Genomic DNA, 17,588 nt, shown 5'->3' with positions numbered 1-17,588 from the left:
AAGTGCGAACTGGCATAAGTGCGAAACAATTGCAAAAACTGGCATAAGTGCGAACTGGCACAAGCGCGAACTGGCATAAGTGCGCCGAAAGAATTTGCAAACATTGGCATAAGTGCGAACTGGCATAAGTGCGAACTGGCATAAGTGTGAAACAATTGCAAAAACTGGCATAATTGCGAACTGGCACAAGCGCGAATTAGCATAAGTGCGCCGAAAGAATTTGCAAACATTGGCATAAGTGCAAATTGGCATAAGTAGCGAATTGGCAAGTTCGCACTTATGCCAATTCGCACTTATGCCAGTTCGCACTTATGCCAATTCGCACTTATGCCAATGCTTGCAAATTCTTTCAGCGCACTTATGCCAGTTCGCGCTTGTGCCAGTTCGCACTTATGCCAGTTTTTGCAATTGATTCGCACATATGCCAGTTCGCACTTATGCCAGTTCGCACTTATGCCAATGTTTGCAAATTCTTTCGGCGCACTTATGCCAGTTCGCGCTTGTGCCAGTTCGCACTTATGCCAGTTTTTGCAATTGTTTCGCACTTATGCCAGTTCGCACTTATGCTAGTTCGCACTTATGCCAATGTTTGCAAATTCTTTTGGCGCACTTATGCCAGTTCGCGCTTGTGCCAGTTCGCACTTATGCCAGTCTTTGCAACTGCTTCGCACTTATGCCAGTTCGCACTTATAAAATTCGCACTTATTCAGCCTCCTCACAAGAAGCGACACTAAGCATACGTCAAAGAAAGTAAAAGTGTTTTTTATCCAGAAGCAGGCTAAGTTACATAAATAAAGGGCTCAAAGGCTAGATTTTATTGCAATTGAACACCAATATGTGCCATTCTGGATCAAAAAAGTGACAATTTCTAAAGCAAAAGGAAGAGCTAATGATCATGCTCCTAGAAGCTTAGACTCAAATCAGTCCAGATAATACAAAAAAAATGAGTTGAATCAATGCAAAATCGACTTGCAGAAGTCTTAAAAGCTAAAGATAGTCTAACTCGATATTAAAAAGTCAAAAAATTTAATTACTTGAAGAAATATTTAATACTCAAAATTTGTTTGGATACTTATTTAAAGGTAAAAAAATGCATAGTTTGAATGCATCGTTAAGTTTTTAGCACATAAAGTTAACTATTTTAATTTATTTAATTCCTTTAAGTTATTGAATTCTTGATTAAATTTGCATTTATAACAATCATAAATTTTTTATATCAACTTATTTTTCTTCTGAAATTACTTTTCAAAGTTTACTTTTTAAAAAAAAAATAAATTTCATTCAGGTAATTATATCTCCTACTGTATAAGATGTGTGACACAGATGAATTTATTTATATTCTTAAGCATACTAAATACAAAAGAATAGAGTCTATCATTTAGTGAAGTAAAGAAAAAACAGCTTTAAAAAAAACTTAATGTTTATAAACTTTTGATTTTAATAAACTTATACTTTTGATAAATAGATAAACTTTATCTAAAATGACTTATAATAATGCAACTAAGTAATAAGGACTTACCAAAAATAAAAAACAAAGATAAAGATTCTTCGCAAGTTTCTTTTAATGGATTCAGGTTAACAAGAAACTTTAATAAACTACTTTGATTTTTATTGGTTAAACCACAAATCATTGATAAACAACTCTTCAGCTTTTCATTGGCTATAATCTCTTCACTGCTTAAACAATTATATGCATATACAGATGCACAAAACTCCATTATTGTCAAATGTGCAAATTGATAAAAATAACCTAGATTTGTTTCAATCCTTTCAATAAATCCAAATAAATTTTCTTCCTTTTTATCAAAGTCAACGATAAAAGTTTGAATATCTTCTTCGGAAAAAATTACTCTATTTTCAATAAACAATTGATATGCAATTTTACAAATGTTTAAAATATATTTTTTATTGGAATTGTTTTCCATAAATTGATAAATCAATTCATTGTTTTTGATGATGTGTTTTTGCAAAAAGTGTAAAAAAATATTTGCATACAAATCTGTCATTGTTAAAAATGAATTTTTGTATAAATTTCTTGAATTACTAATAATCTTACACATGGAAGATAAATAAAATGGAACAGACGACATGGACTTTACAATTGCAGATTCCTTTAAAGTTGCTTTCACAACATCTTTTTTATCCTCTAAAACATTATTTTCTATATAATTATTTATTCCGCTTTCATTAAATCCCATAATTTGAATGTTTATCTTATCACAATGCTCTGTTGTTATACTTTGGTACTTATCAATTGCATAAACTCTACCAGCAACTACATATTTATATTTTTGAATTTCAGTTAAAGCATTAACAATTGGATAGCTACAACTCGAACTTGGATTTATTAATTCATTTAAATATTTAAACTCATCTAACCCATCAATTATAAACAGTGCAGGATGAATATTAATATCAAAATCATTTATAATTTCTTTGTAGAAAAAGTTTACTAATTCGTTAATGTTACCAATATTTTGACATTGATTAAGTCTCCTGCATTCCAAATAAAACACAAGTTTAACATTTTCCCAAATTTGGCCATTTGACCAATCAAGCAAACATTTTCTAAGTAACCATGTTTTCCCAATACCAGCTATTCCAGATATTAAAGTTACAGATTTTTCTTTCATAAATATTTCACTATATGGGATTGGTGTATAACGCAATTGCCTTTTTAAAAAATCCTCTCGTTCAACACTAAAAACAACATCTGTTTGAGTATTAACTGCATCAACCATACATAGATCAACAAATTTATGCATTAAATCAACATTTGTAGGTATTTTTAATGGTGGTTGAACTTCACATATTTTTCCATAGTTTGTAAGATAGAATCTTTTAAGTGCTGTGCATATCTCTGATGTTCCTAAATACAATAACTCATCATCATCATCATCATCATCATCATCATCATCATCATCATCATCATCATCATCATCATCATCATCATCATCATCATCATCATCATCATCATCATCATCATCATCATCATCATTATCATCATCATCATCATCATCATCATCATCATCATCATCATCATCATCATCATCATCATCATCATCATAATCATCATCACCATCATCAACATTAACACTACCATCATCATCATCGTCATCATCATCATCATCATCATCATCAACATCATCATCACCATCATCATCATCATCATCATCATCATCATCATCATCATCATCATCATCATCATCATCATCATCATCATCATCATCATCATCATCATCATCATCATCATCATTATCAAATATAAAAGATTACAAGTCATTATCATGGTTAAATATGAAGACCTTTCAATATTTTAATTAACTAATTAAAGAAAAAGTTTTAAAATATTTTATACATATTTTTTATTGAAAATATATGCACCAGATAAATCTGCCAAAAAGTTGTTCTTTTATATTTATAATAACCTAGACAGCCAAGTCTAAACAAAAATTAAAAAAAAAAAAAAGTTTCGAAAAATTTGTTTTCTATTAAAAAAACAGACTTTTTTAAATAGAAAACAAATTTTAAATATTTCATTACATGTCTGAAAAACTGGAGATTTGGTAATACTAAACCATATATCATTTTGAGTCCATTTTATTATATTTAATTGGTTAGAGTTTAGCAATTACCAAGTTTTGTAATTACTGTTTTACTTATTTTTTTAGGATTTATGCACGAAAAATAAGATGTCTAATTTTTGTTCGAATTTACAGAACTGATTTATTACAGACAGTCACTTGACAGTGACTGTCAACAGTCACTGTCAAGCTAACCCAGGACACTTCTTGTTGAAGAGGAATGTAATTATCCTTACTAATGCCTTTATATTTCTTTATATTAAAGTCTTAACTAGATGACATAGCATGAAAAGCAAGTAGACCATACCATTAAGCTGATGTTTTTAGCTGAGCGGTATGGTCTTTTGTTGTCAACTGATTATTCATGCTATATCTAGTTAAAAAACTATTATGAAAAAATTAATTCAGTTTTCCACTTTTTTTTCACTGCACAGAAGATTTCTAGCTTAATTGCCTGTTGTAATACTACCATCTAGATCTGATAAAGCTACTAAGTCCCACTTAATCCTGTTAGTTTGCTAATTATTTACAGAATTTTTTTTTTCCATACTATGAACAACTAAGGACTGTTTCAGACTCTGTCAATGAATAAACTTCAGCAAGCACTATCATGAAGCATGAAATCTACGAAGTAGTGTGTGGGCTACTTTTACAGACAAATTAAATCCAACTATTAGACTTGTTGTTTGCTTCTGACATATTAAATCATTTGACTTTCTAGTTAAAAAACAGTAATCTTAAACTCTAAAAATTAGTAAACTCTAAAAATATCTGTGGCATGGTTTCAATATCTTTATAACAATTATCTTTTATCATTTTGATAGCAGCATTAAAAAAAGTTATTATCTGGATCATTGGATGTAAAAAATCCTGTTTTAAAAAGTTACCTTCTAAATTCTCTGTAAAAAAATCTGTGTGTGGACATTTTCAAGCTTAAGAATAAACATCAAATATATTGTGATTTTAGAAGATTCTGTAAAGGTAGAGTAAACTTAATCATATGATTTTGTAAGGTCAATTTCAAGAATTTTTCAAGATTTAAACTTTTTTCCAGTAAGGATAAATTCATGTCGCTAGATCAATATATGCATCATAGGGCGAACCCTATGTTACATGTTCAAGAACAAGATTTTTGAAGTTTTTAATTTAAAGGTGATAAACGTTCATAATAAGGTAAATCAATTAGAACATTTCCACATAAAAGCTAATGCATGTTTTTATTTAAATACTAATAGCTTATACCCATTCTCAAAATAGTCTGTGTCAAGGAACTAATCTCTTATGCCAAATCTATTTTTTTAATAATTCATTATATACTGGCCTAAATAAAAGCAATTTTTATAACAAATTTATATTAACCACTGCATATTATTAGTGGTAAATATAACTTAATCACTATTAATACAAATTGGTAATTTATGGGTCAACCATAATTTACACAATGCAATTTTTAACTTTTGCCACCACTTCCCTTGTCACAACATTGTAACTCCATAGTAACAAGTCCCAATCGAGTGAATAAAAAAACAAAACAACTAACCTCTTCCCCCCTCATCCCATCTCCTTCCCCCCAGAGTGTTGTGTAATTTATAGACAACCCCTTAACCACTATACATTATAAGGAGAGAGTGGTCTGAACAGGTTTCATGTCATTGACACAATTTAAAATTGAACCGACCACAAAAACTAAATTAGTATGATCTGAAAATACTTTGAGGTTTAAAACATAAAATACTCCCTCCATCCGGAAATATAGTATACATTTTAGCGATTTTTGTTGTCCGGAAATATGGTATACATTTGCGAAAAAATAAAATAAATCAAAATGTACATGACAAGTATATTATATTAACTTTATTTGAAACATTTTAATTAAATAAGAATGATTTTTTTCACTAGAAATTTGATTTGGCTTTATTGTGCGCTTCTTTGGAACATACATATTTTTCTAGCAGTCCACCTTCGTGACGAAGTTTTTCTTTACTTAAATGAAGTATTTTATAGCAATTTCCTCCACCTGCTAACATAATTAACTCCATACATGCTTGCAATGTTGTAAAAACATTATCAAGAGTATTTGCTTCTAAGTGATGAATTGCAGCAGTATTAAATTTATTTGTCTCAAGAAACACTGATGTTTGAGCATTAAGTTTTTAATTAAGAATGATATTGCTTACGCCAAATATTTCAGGTTATATTGTAATGAATATTTAATATAACAATGTAATGACAGTTGCAATTTACTTTTATAATCACGATAATCTACAATTTTTGTTGAAATGTATACCATATTTCCGGAAGGAGGGAGAAATTTATTTTTTATAAATTCATTTTTAGTGGACTTGAAATATTTTACAATTTGTTGTTTACTAAAAATTTTGTATTTAAGAGACTTATATTAAACTGAATTATATTGTAAATAAGAATAACAACTGCAGGAACAGGATCATCATGATCACCCTGCTACTGGTACCATGTAACCAAGTACTACCTGTCTCATGCCCTGCTGTCTTTTAGGGTTTATTTATTAAAGCAAAGGTTAAGAGAAATATACACTTACTTAAAAATTTCCCTGTCTTGGAAAACTAGAGATAGTGTCTCGATAAAAATACTCATTTTGGGCAGGTATTAACTGCATCCAGCTAAAATTTCTCTGCCTTGGGGCTCTTGGTTGAGTAAAGGTTAGAAATGGTCTCAATAAAAATACGTATTATATGCAGATCCAGCTACTTAACTGCATCCAGTTCTTGTCTTGTAGAAGGCCTCCAGGCAAAGACTATAAAGGTAAATATTCTATCGGTGAGCCTTGAAGCCCTTCTTTATCTATTAGGTTGGCTTGGATGTAAACATGTGTTACAATGTTTCCCCTCTTTGATTGTGACTCTTCCTGTTAACTCTTAATGAAGATACAGCTCTAAAACTCAGCTTAATGGCTCTGAGGCTGGCTGTTAGTAAAGTTTCCCGAACTCTGTGATAGCTCTCAGAGAGGCTGATTCTATCTACAGCAGTAAAATATCAGAATATTAACAGTGCCATGTTGTGTATGGATAGTGCCTCAGTTAATGCTTTTGGTGTGCATTAACTAGGCCACATAAGGAGAGCTAAGTCATAACTTTGGGTTAATTAGCAGGACTGAAAAAGTGCTCAATGCTCTTGCTCTATCTATGTTAAGTTGCCAAGTTGTCTGTGTGAATGAGTCAAATTCTCTTTATACTTAAATTATGCCAGTAACCCAAAATATTATTCATAAAAAATCATCCTCACCACCTTACTGTTTCAATACAACTTTCACAAATAATCTTGGTCTTTGAAGTAACTTTCCATCACCCAAATCATTCCTCTTACAAAATTTGCCAGACTTGTTTGGTTTTGGTCAGATTAATTTAAATTTAGGTTTTCTTCTTCGGATTTCAGCATTGATGGGTACAATCCTTTGATTTGCAAAGACTCCAATCGTTGCATGCTTTAGTCGGGAATTTACTTACCTATCAATTCACCAATTCATTCTTTTATTTGCTTCCAATTAACACCTCTTCACTCTAACACCTTTTCCTTGGTTCTTTAACGCTCTTCAACTTTTCAAGACTTTTTTATGATTATAGCTTTTAGATGTAGTTTCTTATAAAATTGTCTTTTATCTTTATCCCTCTGCCAATATTGTTGTTATTGTTTACTTTAATGCTCATCAAACTAAATGGCATGACTCTAACACCACTAACAACCTTGCTGGCACAACACCCCATAACTTCTTCATTTCTCAATCTCTCACTCAGATAGTTAACTTAGTGACTCTGCTTCCAGAAAACCCTAATAACTTACCTTTACTCCTTGATTTCTATTTTTTCTCTAACCCTAGCCTCTGTTCAGTGCCTCCATTTTTGGTTGTTAAAATTTCAATAATTTCTTATGTACCTAAGAAAAGTCATATTGTTATCAGCATTTAATAGTAAAGTTCTTACTGGCCAAATGAAAAATCACATATTATTCTGGATTACAACAAATATATTGGTTGGAAAAGGAAAAATCCAATCAACTTTAAATTGAGATTTCTATAAAACTACAAATGCTTTTTATTTCTTTTACTTTTTTAATTAAACTTTACTTCCTTATCTATAATTGTGTTGATAAACTTTTGTTGACAAACAGCCTAAAGAATTTGATCTCTTGCCAAACAGCCCATATAGCCCCTTAAAATTAAGTTGAAACTCTAATTAATGTAAACACATTTAATGTTAACAAAATTAAAATAAAATTGCAAATGAAAGAAGTTTTCGTTTAACGGTGAAAAGTAAAAAAAAAAAAAAACATTTATGAAGAAAAATAAATTTTAAAAGATAAAAAAAAAGTTTAAAAGATAAGTATATAAACAAGAATAAAGAATTTAAATTAAAGAAAATAATAAGAAGAAAGAACTAACATTTTTTCTACCACCAAAAAAAACAGAACTATAAAAAGAAAACAAACTATTTTAATTAATTTGGACATTGTTTATGTCATGTATTTATGTATATAAAAAATGTTCATTCTCTCTTTTTTTTCATTTTTCTGAGCTTTAATCCTTTATATATTTATTCTGATTCCAACTTTTTTAATAATAATGTTCCTATTACTTCTGTTTTTATTACTTGTATTAATGTAGTTTATAATTTCCTTGTTTTAAAATTTTTTTATTTTATTTGTTTATTTTATTAAGGTGTCTCTCCATTGACTAGTTTTTAACTATATGAGTGACACCGAACCTAACTTTGTAAATTATAAATAAATTTGTAATTTTTGATTTTAAGGTAAAATAAATGGACAAAAAAACAAAACAATAACAACAAAAAAAGTAATTTAAACATAAATAATAGTAGTAATTATAAAAAATTATAGTGCAATAATATTATTAATATAACAATAACAATAATGATAGTAATAAAAATAATAATTATAGATAATAGAAATTATAAACATTAACTAAATTTAAAAACAAAAAAGTAGAATAAACTGGTTTTAAAGGTTGAGAATGAATTGAGAGCTTTTAGTTCAAAAGAAAGGTTGTTCCAAGTTTTAATGCTTTGATATTTTATAGATTTATGCACATAATTTAAAGAGCGGTGTTTAGAGACAGACAGGTTTAAATAACTATCGGAACAAAGGTGATAACGAGTGTTGGCACTTTTGGAAAAGAAATTGATGAAAGTTAAAGGTAGGTTATTGTGTTGGTGGCTCCAGACAAATTGACAGTTAAAAAGTTGAGTAGTCACATAGTTTTAATACTTTAGAAGTTAGGTAGAGCACATTAGGATTTAAAATAATATTTGGAAATAAATAATCTTTAAAGCCTTGTTTTGGAGGTGGTATAACCTAATAAGAGCTTGTTGATGGGACTACCCCCATACTTGGCATGCATATCTAAGATGTGAGCCAAGAATAGCATGGTATATGTTCGAGAATATCTCAAGATTAACATAATAGCAAATTTTGGCCAACATGCCATTAGATCTACTTAGTTTCATTGTTAAGTCTTTACAGTGGGATAAAAAGGATAGATTTGAATCAATTTTCATACCTAGATATTTAATTGAGTTCAACAGGTTCAAATTTTTTACTAAATCTAAAGTTCCATCTATAGATTTTTGTTTTATTTGAACTAAAGATAATGAGTTCAGTTTTATTAGGGTTGACAAAAAGTTTGTTGGAGTAAAGCCACTGAACTAGATTGGCAAGATCATGGTTTATGTGTTTGTTGATTTTTCATTTAATTAATTAGCATTAGATTAGTATCATAAGCAAAGTGGTAAACAGCAGCAAACTTAATGGATGTATGAAGATCATTTATATAAAGAAGGAAAAGCAGTGGTCCCAATACTAATCCCTCAGGAACAGTATTGGAACATTTTACAAGGGTAGATTTTGAATCATTGATAGAAACAAACTAGTTCTTTTGTTTAAATATGTAGCAAACCATTCAAGGGGTACGCCTCTGATCCCATAATGTTCTAATTTTTTCAACAAAATTGAATGATTTACTGTAGATGCTTTCTGTAAATTGACAAATACACCGCATGCAATATTATTTATCAACAATTGCTTTTCTAATCAATTCAGTCATTTCAATGACGCCATGAGTTGTGGAGTGATTGGCACAAAATCCATACTGATCGGTGTAAAAGCATTTAAATTTTTCAAGAAAAACATAAAGCCTATTAACCATGGCCTTCTCAAAGAGTTTAACTAAATTTGAAAGCAGGGAGATAAGTCGGTAATTGGTGAAACCTAGTTGAGAGCCTTTATTAAATATTGGAATGACTTTGGCAACTTTAAAATATCTGGGAAAATACCACTTTTAAATGAGTTATTTATAACAGTACAGAGAGGTTTTGAAATAGTGTGTAGGACTAGTTTAAGGAGGAATGTAAGTACGCTATTAGGACCAATACTTTTTTCAGTTTTGAGCATGTTTGTAATGAGACCAGATATTTCATTTCCAGTTACAGGATTAAAAACGATTTAGCATTTGGAATGTTAAGAAAGTCACTAAATGCCTGTTTAGGGGGTATGGCTTTGCTAAACAGTTTGTTATGTATAGTGCTAAAAAAAAATACTAAATATATTAGATACGGCAGTGTGATCAGTGATAAGATTTTTATTCAATTTAAGTTTAAAAAATGCATTGTGTGTAGAAGGTCTAATATTAATGATTACTTTTATTCCCTTCCAGGTGTTTTTAATATTGTTCAGATTATTATTAAAATATTTAATAAAGAATGTTTTTTTGCTAAATTTTAATAAATTGGAAATTTTGGTTCCATAAAATTTAAATTTTGTAAATAATTCATTTTTCTTCTAAATATTTTTTGATTTTATAAACTTTTTATAAAGTTTGTTTTTAACTGAGATAGATTTAAGTATTCCATACATTATCCAAGGTTTTGATTTTAGTTTAATTTGTTGGTTGGTTAGTATTTTGTAAGGAGCATGTTAGTCTAAGATTTCATCAAATATTTTTAAAATGAAATTCATGGATTTATTAACATCAACTTTTTTAATGGAGAGTTCCTAGTTGATATCAGAAATTTCTTTAATAAATATACTTTTATTTAATTTTTTGAAGCATCGTCTGAAAGTTTTTACTTTTTTGGGGTGGTTGGGTTTGCCATGAATGCAAATAAATTGTGCTATGTAGTCTAAAATCGAAATCGTAAGGTTACTTGAGAATTGATCAGTTAAATGAAAGTTTGTGAATATGTTATCATATATGTTATATGGTTGTTATTGATGTAGCTGTAATGTGTGATGGTAAAATTACAGAAGGACTTAGTGAGTAAGATGTTAAAGAATCAAGATATGTAGAAACAAGGTTAGAATCATTGTGACTTATCCATATTAAAATCACCTATTAGAAAGATCTTCTTTTTTTTCGTTTACTTTTTAAGTAGAAGAGTTAAGTAGGAAGAAGTAAATTCATGTTGATTCATTAAAGGATGACAATAAATGCAGCCAATTATTATATTTGATTTACAAGGTTTTGCAATTTCAACAAAAATAGACTCTAAGTATTTAGAAGAGTAAATCATAAGATCATTGCGAACTACATAGTTTAAATTTGAGCGTAAGTAAAATTTGGGGTAAAGTGGGTCTATGTATGAAAAATATTATGATATGAATTATATTATTGAAGTTGTTGTTAGTAACATTATAAACCTTTTAGTTTTATCAGACCTGACTATTTTGGTGTTAATAATTCTTTAGAACTATTAAACACTTATGTTTGAAGTTTATATCTTTGAAGTTTATATTAAGAAACGTGTATTTATTTGTATGAAACAATACCTAGGTCAAATAAAATATTATATATGACCTTTATGGTGTTAAAATATTTTTTTGGTGATATATTGTGATTTATGCTAATTTATTTCACTAAAAGTTTAACAGATTTTTCATAAATATTACTTTAGAAAGTATTTAAAAAATGCCAAGATTAAAAAATAAAATCCAAGTACAATGCTGATAGTTTGGAAAGAGCAATGTTAATATGTGAGAAAAAAAATACTATTTATCATGCTGCTAAAGAATGTTCTGTTCCTAAAGAAACATTGAGATGAAGAATAAAACAACAAGAATTTAATACAAACAAACATGAAGGTCGAAAAAGTGTGCTGAGTGATAATGATGAAACTATGATTGTAGCTGCAGACATTTGTAATTTAGTTGCTCAATTATGCACAACGTTGAGGATGAAAACTCCTTTTAAAAATGGAAATCCTGGGAAAGATTGGATAATTTTTTTTAAGAAGCGTCACGTTGATAAACTTCGATTACATAAACCTGAAATACTTACATTTTCAAGAGCTAAAAGTTTAGATGAATTTTTTACTATTTTATCTGATGTGATTCATAATAATAACATTGTACCAAGTAGTATATACAATCTTGACGAGACTGGGCTTTTTACAAATCACTTAACCAAGAGAGTGCTTGTACATCCAAAAAGCAAAGATGCTTATGAACTGGCTGCTTCTTCTAGTAAAGCTATGTACTCAGTGCTGTTCTGTGTGTCTGCAGATGGAAGATATCTTCCACTATTTGTTGTTTTTAAGGGAGAAGGCTATCTGTATTTTAAATGGGTAGAAAATGGACCACCAGGATGTGCTTTTGGGGCAACAGAAAGTGGATGGATGCAAGACTTTCTATTTGAAAACTGGTATTTTACTTGAATTTTATAATTTTTATTTTTTTCTTAACTTTTTTTTTCTTTCTCTTTTTTTATTAATGTATTTACACTGAATAGCCTTTGTTGCTCTAGAAGACGGTACAAATGATTCAATAGAAGTAAATACATTCTTTGTTTATGTTTGTCGAGCACTTCATACCATTTGTTGACCAAGATCAAAAACCATAAGATCAAAAACCTTTATGATGGTCCTGGCAGTCATTTAACATATGGTACTATAAAAGCCGCAATGGACAACCACATCCAAATTATTGTTGTTGAGAAACACAACAAAAAAATACTGATAAGACAGCTTTTACAGGATTAAAACAATTGTGTCAGACACTCTCTCCAGCAAATGCTATAGCAGGATTTCGTGGTACAGGTATCTCACCATTAAGTAAAGAAAAGATGAATAACAGGTATTGAATTTCTCAATCAATCACCTGAATGTTATAGCTCAAAATCTCCAAGATTACAAACACCAAGATCAGCTATGCGAGAAGCTATAAGGTCAATTATATGTCCTAATGTATCTGCAGAAACAGCAGCAATAATTGAACAACAAAAACAAAAAAGGAAGAGTGTACAAGCAAAATGTGGAGAACTCCTCACAAATGAGACAGTTAAACGATGGTTACTTGAGGAACAAAAAGTCAGAGAGGAAAAAAACCAAGTTAAAAAAAAAAGGAAAAAAAAACTATTACCTCTACTGAAGTATCAAAGAAATACCCAAAAAGATCTAAGAAGTGCCCAAAATAGCACGAATGTTACTATAAAAGTGTAGTGATCAAAAAGATAGTTATATTTTATAAAACACTTTATTAAAACATGATTTCTGTTTTAAATCATCATTTTTTTACTTTTTATTTGACCGAGTTTTTAATTTTTATTGTTGTGCCGTGTATGTATGCACTTTCTTTTTCAATAAAAATAACTTAAGACTACTTTTTAAAATAAAACCTTGTATATATGCTATAAAAAAGGTGCATACATATAGAATGTATGTCAGATTTTTCATAAGCAGCAGTATTTTAAACCAAAACTACCAATATTTTATGTAGTCCCACATTACCCCACTACGTGGGGTAATGTGGGTCTATATAGGCATCTTCAAATAAAGGTTCCCAAGACTTATTGATAGTATTTTAAGTAATAGTTTTTTGTTGAATTTGTTTAGTAGGATGTCCAATCATGATTTTAAAACATCTTTTGTCAGAAAGTCGATACCTAAACATTGTTTTTTTTAACTTAAAGTCAGAAATAGCTAAATATAGGCTCAGATTACCCCACCCTGCCCTAATGAATTAGTAATCATTATCAAAAATTATAACGTAAAGAAAAAATAAAAATTATCAAAAAAAAAAACAATCTTCCAGCTCTACAAATGCACTTTCTTCTTTCTTTTTTAATTGATTATTTAATTTTTCTTACTTTTTCTTTTTATTTGCTTATTTCACTTTATTTTGTTCTTTCGTTTCATTTTTTTTTTTTTTTTATATTTAAGTTTATGAAGTGTTCATTTTTATTTTTTTTCTTAAATTTGAAGTTCTTTTATATATATATATATATATATATATATATATATATATATATATATATATATATATATATATATATATATATATATATATATATATATATACATACATATATATATATAATATATGTATATATATATATAAATATATTTTCCTTTTTGAATGATTTTTTGCTTTAAGTTAATTTAGATGATCGTTGATGAATTATTTGTGCTTATAAAATAGATAATAATTCCTTTTGTAAATAGTTTTGTTTTTTCTTTATATTTATCTCCACTTTTCTCTTTTACCGTTATAAAAATGCATCCGCCATTTGCGAAGACGTTAAAAGGAATAAAAAGCATTAATGGTTTTAAAGAAATCTCAATTTAAAGTTGACTGGATTTTACTATGCCTGTGATTAAAGGTGGAGTTGACACATTATACCAGGTTGTCAGATGTTACTTGTGTTGGCAAAAGAGTAACCAATCACCATTTACACTGTTTTAGAAGTTGAAGCATACAACACTTATATTTTATTCTTGTAAATTCACCTAATTTATAAAATATAGGGATTCACATGGAAGAATAAAATTTCAATGAAAGGGATTATCAAAAAGTCTTCTTAAAAAATGAAATGCAAATAACAACCTTCCCGTTATAGTTGCAATAGTAATATTTGCCAAATAATTCCAAAAAACTATCTATATAATCAAGCAATTTCAGAGAGGCACAAAAAAGATTCTTATTGTTGTAATGACCTTTAACATTATTGAATCCTTCCTTTCCAATCGTAGTATAAAAGTTGTTCTCGATGGACAGCACTCTTCTTCTTATTCTGTAACTTCAGGGGTTCCTCAAGGTTCTATCCTTGGCCCTATACTCTTTTTAATTTATATTAACGATCCTCCAGATATTTTCACATCTAAGGTGGCATTGTTTGCTGATGATACTACTATTTATTCTTGTCATGATAAGAAGCTAACACTCTCTGATTGCTTGGAGGGGGCATTTGAGCTTGAAAAAGATCTCACTTCTGCTAAAGCATGGGGCTCACAGTGGCTGCTGATAAGTGGCTCAGATAAAACACTTTTCAGCCAATCGTTATTGCAATAATTTAAATCAAATGTGTTGCAAAATTAGCATCTGCTAAGGTTGCAACTCTTTATTGAGCTTTACACTTTCTTACTTCGAATTCTATTTTCTATCTCTATAAATCTTAAATCCGTCCTTGTATGGAATACTGTTACCATATCTGGGGCGGATGTTCTAGTGATGCCCTTTCTCTTTTAAGCAAGGTGCAAAAACGCATTGTAAACATAGTTGGGCCTACTCTTTCAGCCAACCTCCAACCATTATCACATTGTTGTAATGTTGCTTCTTTTTCTTTTTTCTACAAATACTATAATGGGCGCTGCTCTAAAGAGCTAGCATCTCTTGTGCCATCTACAAAATTCATTATCGTGTTATTCATCATTCAATAAAGTCTCATCCTTTTTCTGTGACTGTTCCTAAGTGCTTCAAAAACTCTTATTTGTCCAGTTTTTCCCTCGAACATCAGGTGTTTGGAATTTGCTTCCTTCATCTTGCTTTCCTGATATATATAATTTGCTATCCTTTAAGTCGTCTGTCAATCGTTATCTTGCTCTACAATTTTCATCTTTTCTCTTCCAGTAACTTCCAACACTAATAGTGGTTGCTTGCAGTCTTGTTGGAAGCAAAGATGTTTAAAAAAAAAAAAAAAAAGCACACAATTGAATTTGAAAAGTTTTAATATTTCTGCATAAAAATATTTTAGGTTGGGGTAGTTTAATACCCCAACTTTTTTTTCCTGTCCTTTTTGGGTTAAACGCTGAATATTTTGATATTTTTTTTATAAATATTTAAAGCATGTAAATTTTTATTAAAAAGTTTTGATAGAGTAGTAGTTAAAAAAGTCATTAAAAAAACTCTATCATTATATTCTATCTATCTATATATATAAGAACTGTATTTATTTTCTGTTGAACAAAGTTATATCTATTTATTTTATCTATATATATATATTAGAACTGTATTTTTTGTCTGTTGAAAAAAGTTAATTTCAATACACATTAATGATAGAATAAAGACTATAATCAATTTAATGTTATAACAATAATATCAATTTAATGTTATAACGTAATATGGGTTATGGTCGGTCTGTTATATAATTAGTTTACTAATTATATAACAGACTGACCATAACCCATATTATGTTATAACTAATACCCTTTTAGAAAACCACCTTCAAATTGAAAAAAGTAATCCATCTGTTTTTTTTGTTACAAATTTATCTTTTCACTTAAATTTAAAAACATATTTTTAGGCTGAAAACAGATATTATTAAGGTGAAAACAAATAGAAGAAATTTTTATAATTAAAGATTTTTTAAAAATTATGTTTAATAAAACAAAATATATTTTTTATTGTAAATACAATTCTTTCTAAAAGCCCTAGCTTCAAAATACAAACTAAGGAAACTCAAACAAAGCCTCTGCATGGACAAATTGAGCATGATACTACCAATGACACAGTGAGGTCGTGGTCATATTTTTTTACTTTTAAACAAGATTAAAACAACTAATTTTTTTGTTTTGTTTTTAATATCATGTTTATAAGTAAAATCAAAATAAGGTATCACTTGATAAATGAATATAACAAATTTGTGTTATTCAATCAAGTAATTCTTAAGAGAGATTTCAGAAGTTTTGTAGTCACCAATGATAATGACCATTGAAAACCAATGATCACTTACATGAGCAACTGACAAAGTAGATAAAACTAATGATTGTAACATTATTTAAGGAATCTTAGCTAACATAATACTAAATTTAATTTACAGTATTCTTTTACAATGTAATAAAGTCATATCAACAATAATCACTGAAATATCTGTCTCTAAATCATCTGAAACATCCATCACCATTTCTAACATAATTTTAAGGCAAACAAAGGATACTTAATCCTGGTTGTTAATGTTAAATAAAACATAGAATTACCTTTCTTAGCAGAAAATTTTGTAGAGCTTACTGGTGAATTTGAAGTTTCTAAATGATATATAAAAAATTGATTTAAAAGAACATGAAAAAATAATGACATTGATTTATAGTATTCTTTACCGCAACCTAATTAAATATTAAAATAAAATTTAAATATTTTAATGTCATGAAAGTCACAATCACAACAAATAATCACTAAAAAATATAAAATCATTTCTATTGTACTTTAAAAACAAACAAAATATATAATTTCATCATTTCTATTGTACTTTTAAAACAAACAAAACTGAAAATAAATTCAGGAGAAACAAACTAAAATTTCCTATTTTTATGTCAGAGTTTGTTGTCTTATAGCACTTGATTAAGTAAAGGTTAGAGATGCACAGTGAGCCCAGATGGAAAAATTTTGGAAATTGGATCATAACTAATGGTCAAGATATCCTAGAAAATTTATTGAGGACTTTTTAGAAAGATATTTTTTTGCTTGTTATAGGAAAATTTAAATTTTTAATATTAAACTAAACTTGTGGACTGGGTTCACTTTTTGAAGTTAAATTTTTTTAAGATAACAATTAAAAAAGTAATATTTAGACTTAATGAAGAGAAAATTCAAAAATTTAAATAACTTCGGGGTCTGGTTTCTACTGTTCTATTGATAAGAAGTTTAGTATTTAAAAACAAGTATTCTGTCAAATTTGGATTTAAAATAATGCTAGTATAATAAAATTATAAGGAAAGAGTTCTAATGATTCGAATTTGCAACATATAT

General features: G+C 28.6%; 1 protein-coding gene across 3 annotated transcripts in view; it reads right to left on the bottom strand.

Annotated features, from left to right (window-relative positions):
- The window catches only part of LOC136076689 (NACHT, LRR and PYD domains-containing protein 7-like), a 99,599-nt gene that overhangs the window by 17,353 nt on the left and 64,658 nt on the right, over positions 1-17,588 (bottom strand). For all 3 annotated transcript variants that reach the window (XM_065790024.1, XM_065790025.1, XM_065790023.1), the window contains 2 exons: positions 16,820-16,867; positions 1,520-2,869 (listed from right to left, as the gene is read on the bottom strand). In XM_065790024.1, coding sequence (XP_065646096.1) covers positions 1,520-2,869; positions 16,820-16,867 — 1,398 coding nt within the window. The remainder of the gene's footprint in view (positions 1-1,519; positions 2,870-16,819; positions 16,868-17,588) is intronic.

This window comes from Hydra vulgaris, chromosome 02, assembly GCF_038396675.1.
Source record: "Hydra vulgaris chromosome 02, alternate assembly HydraT2T_AEP".
Classification (NCBI taxonomy): domain Eukaryota; kingdom Metazoa; phylum Cnidaria; class Hydrozoa; order Anthoathecata; family Hydridae; genus Hydra; species Hydra vulgaris.
Note: the sequence above shows the minus strand (reverse complement) of the source record. Positions and strands in the feature narration are given on the sequence as shown.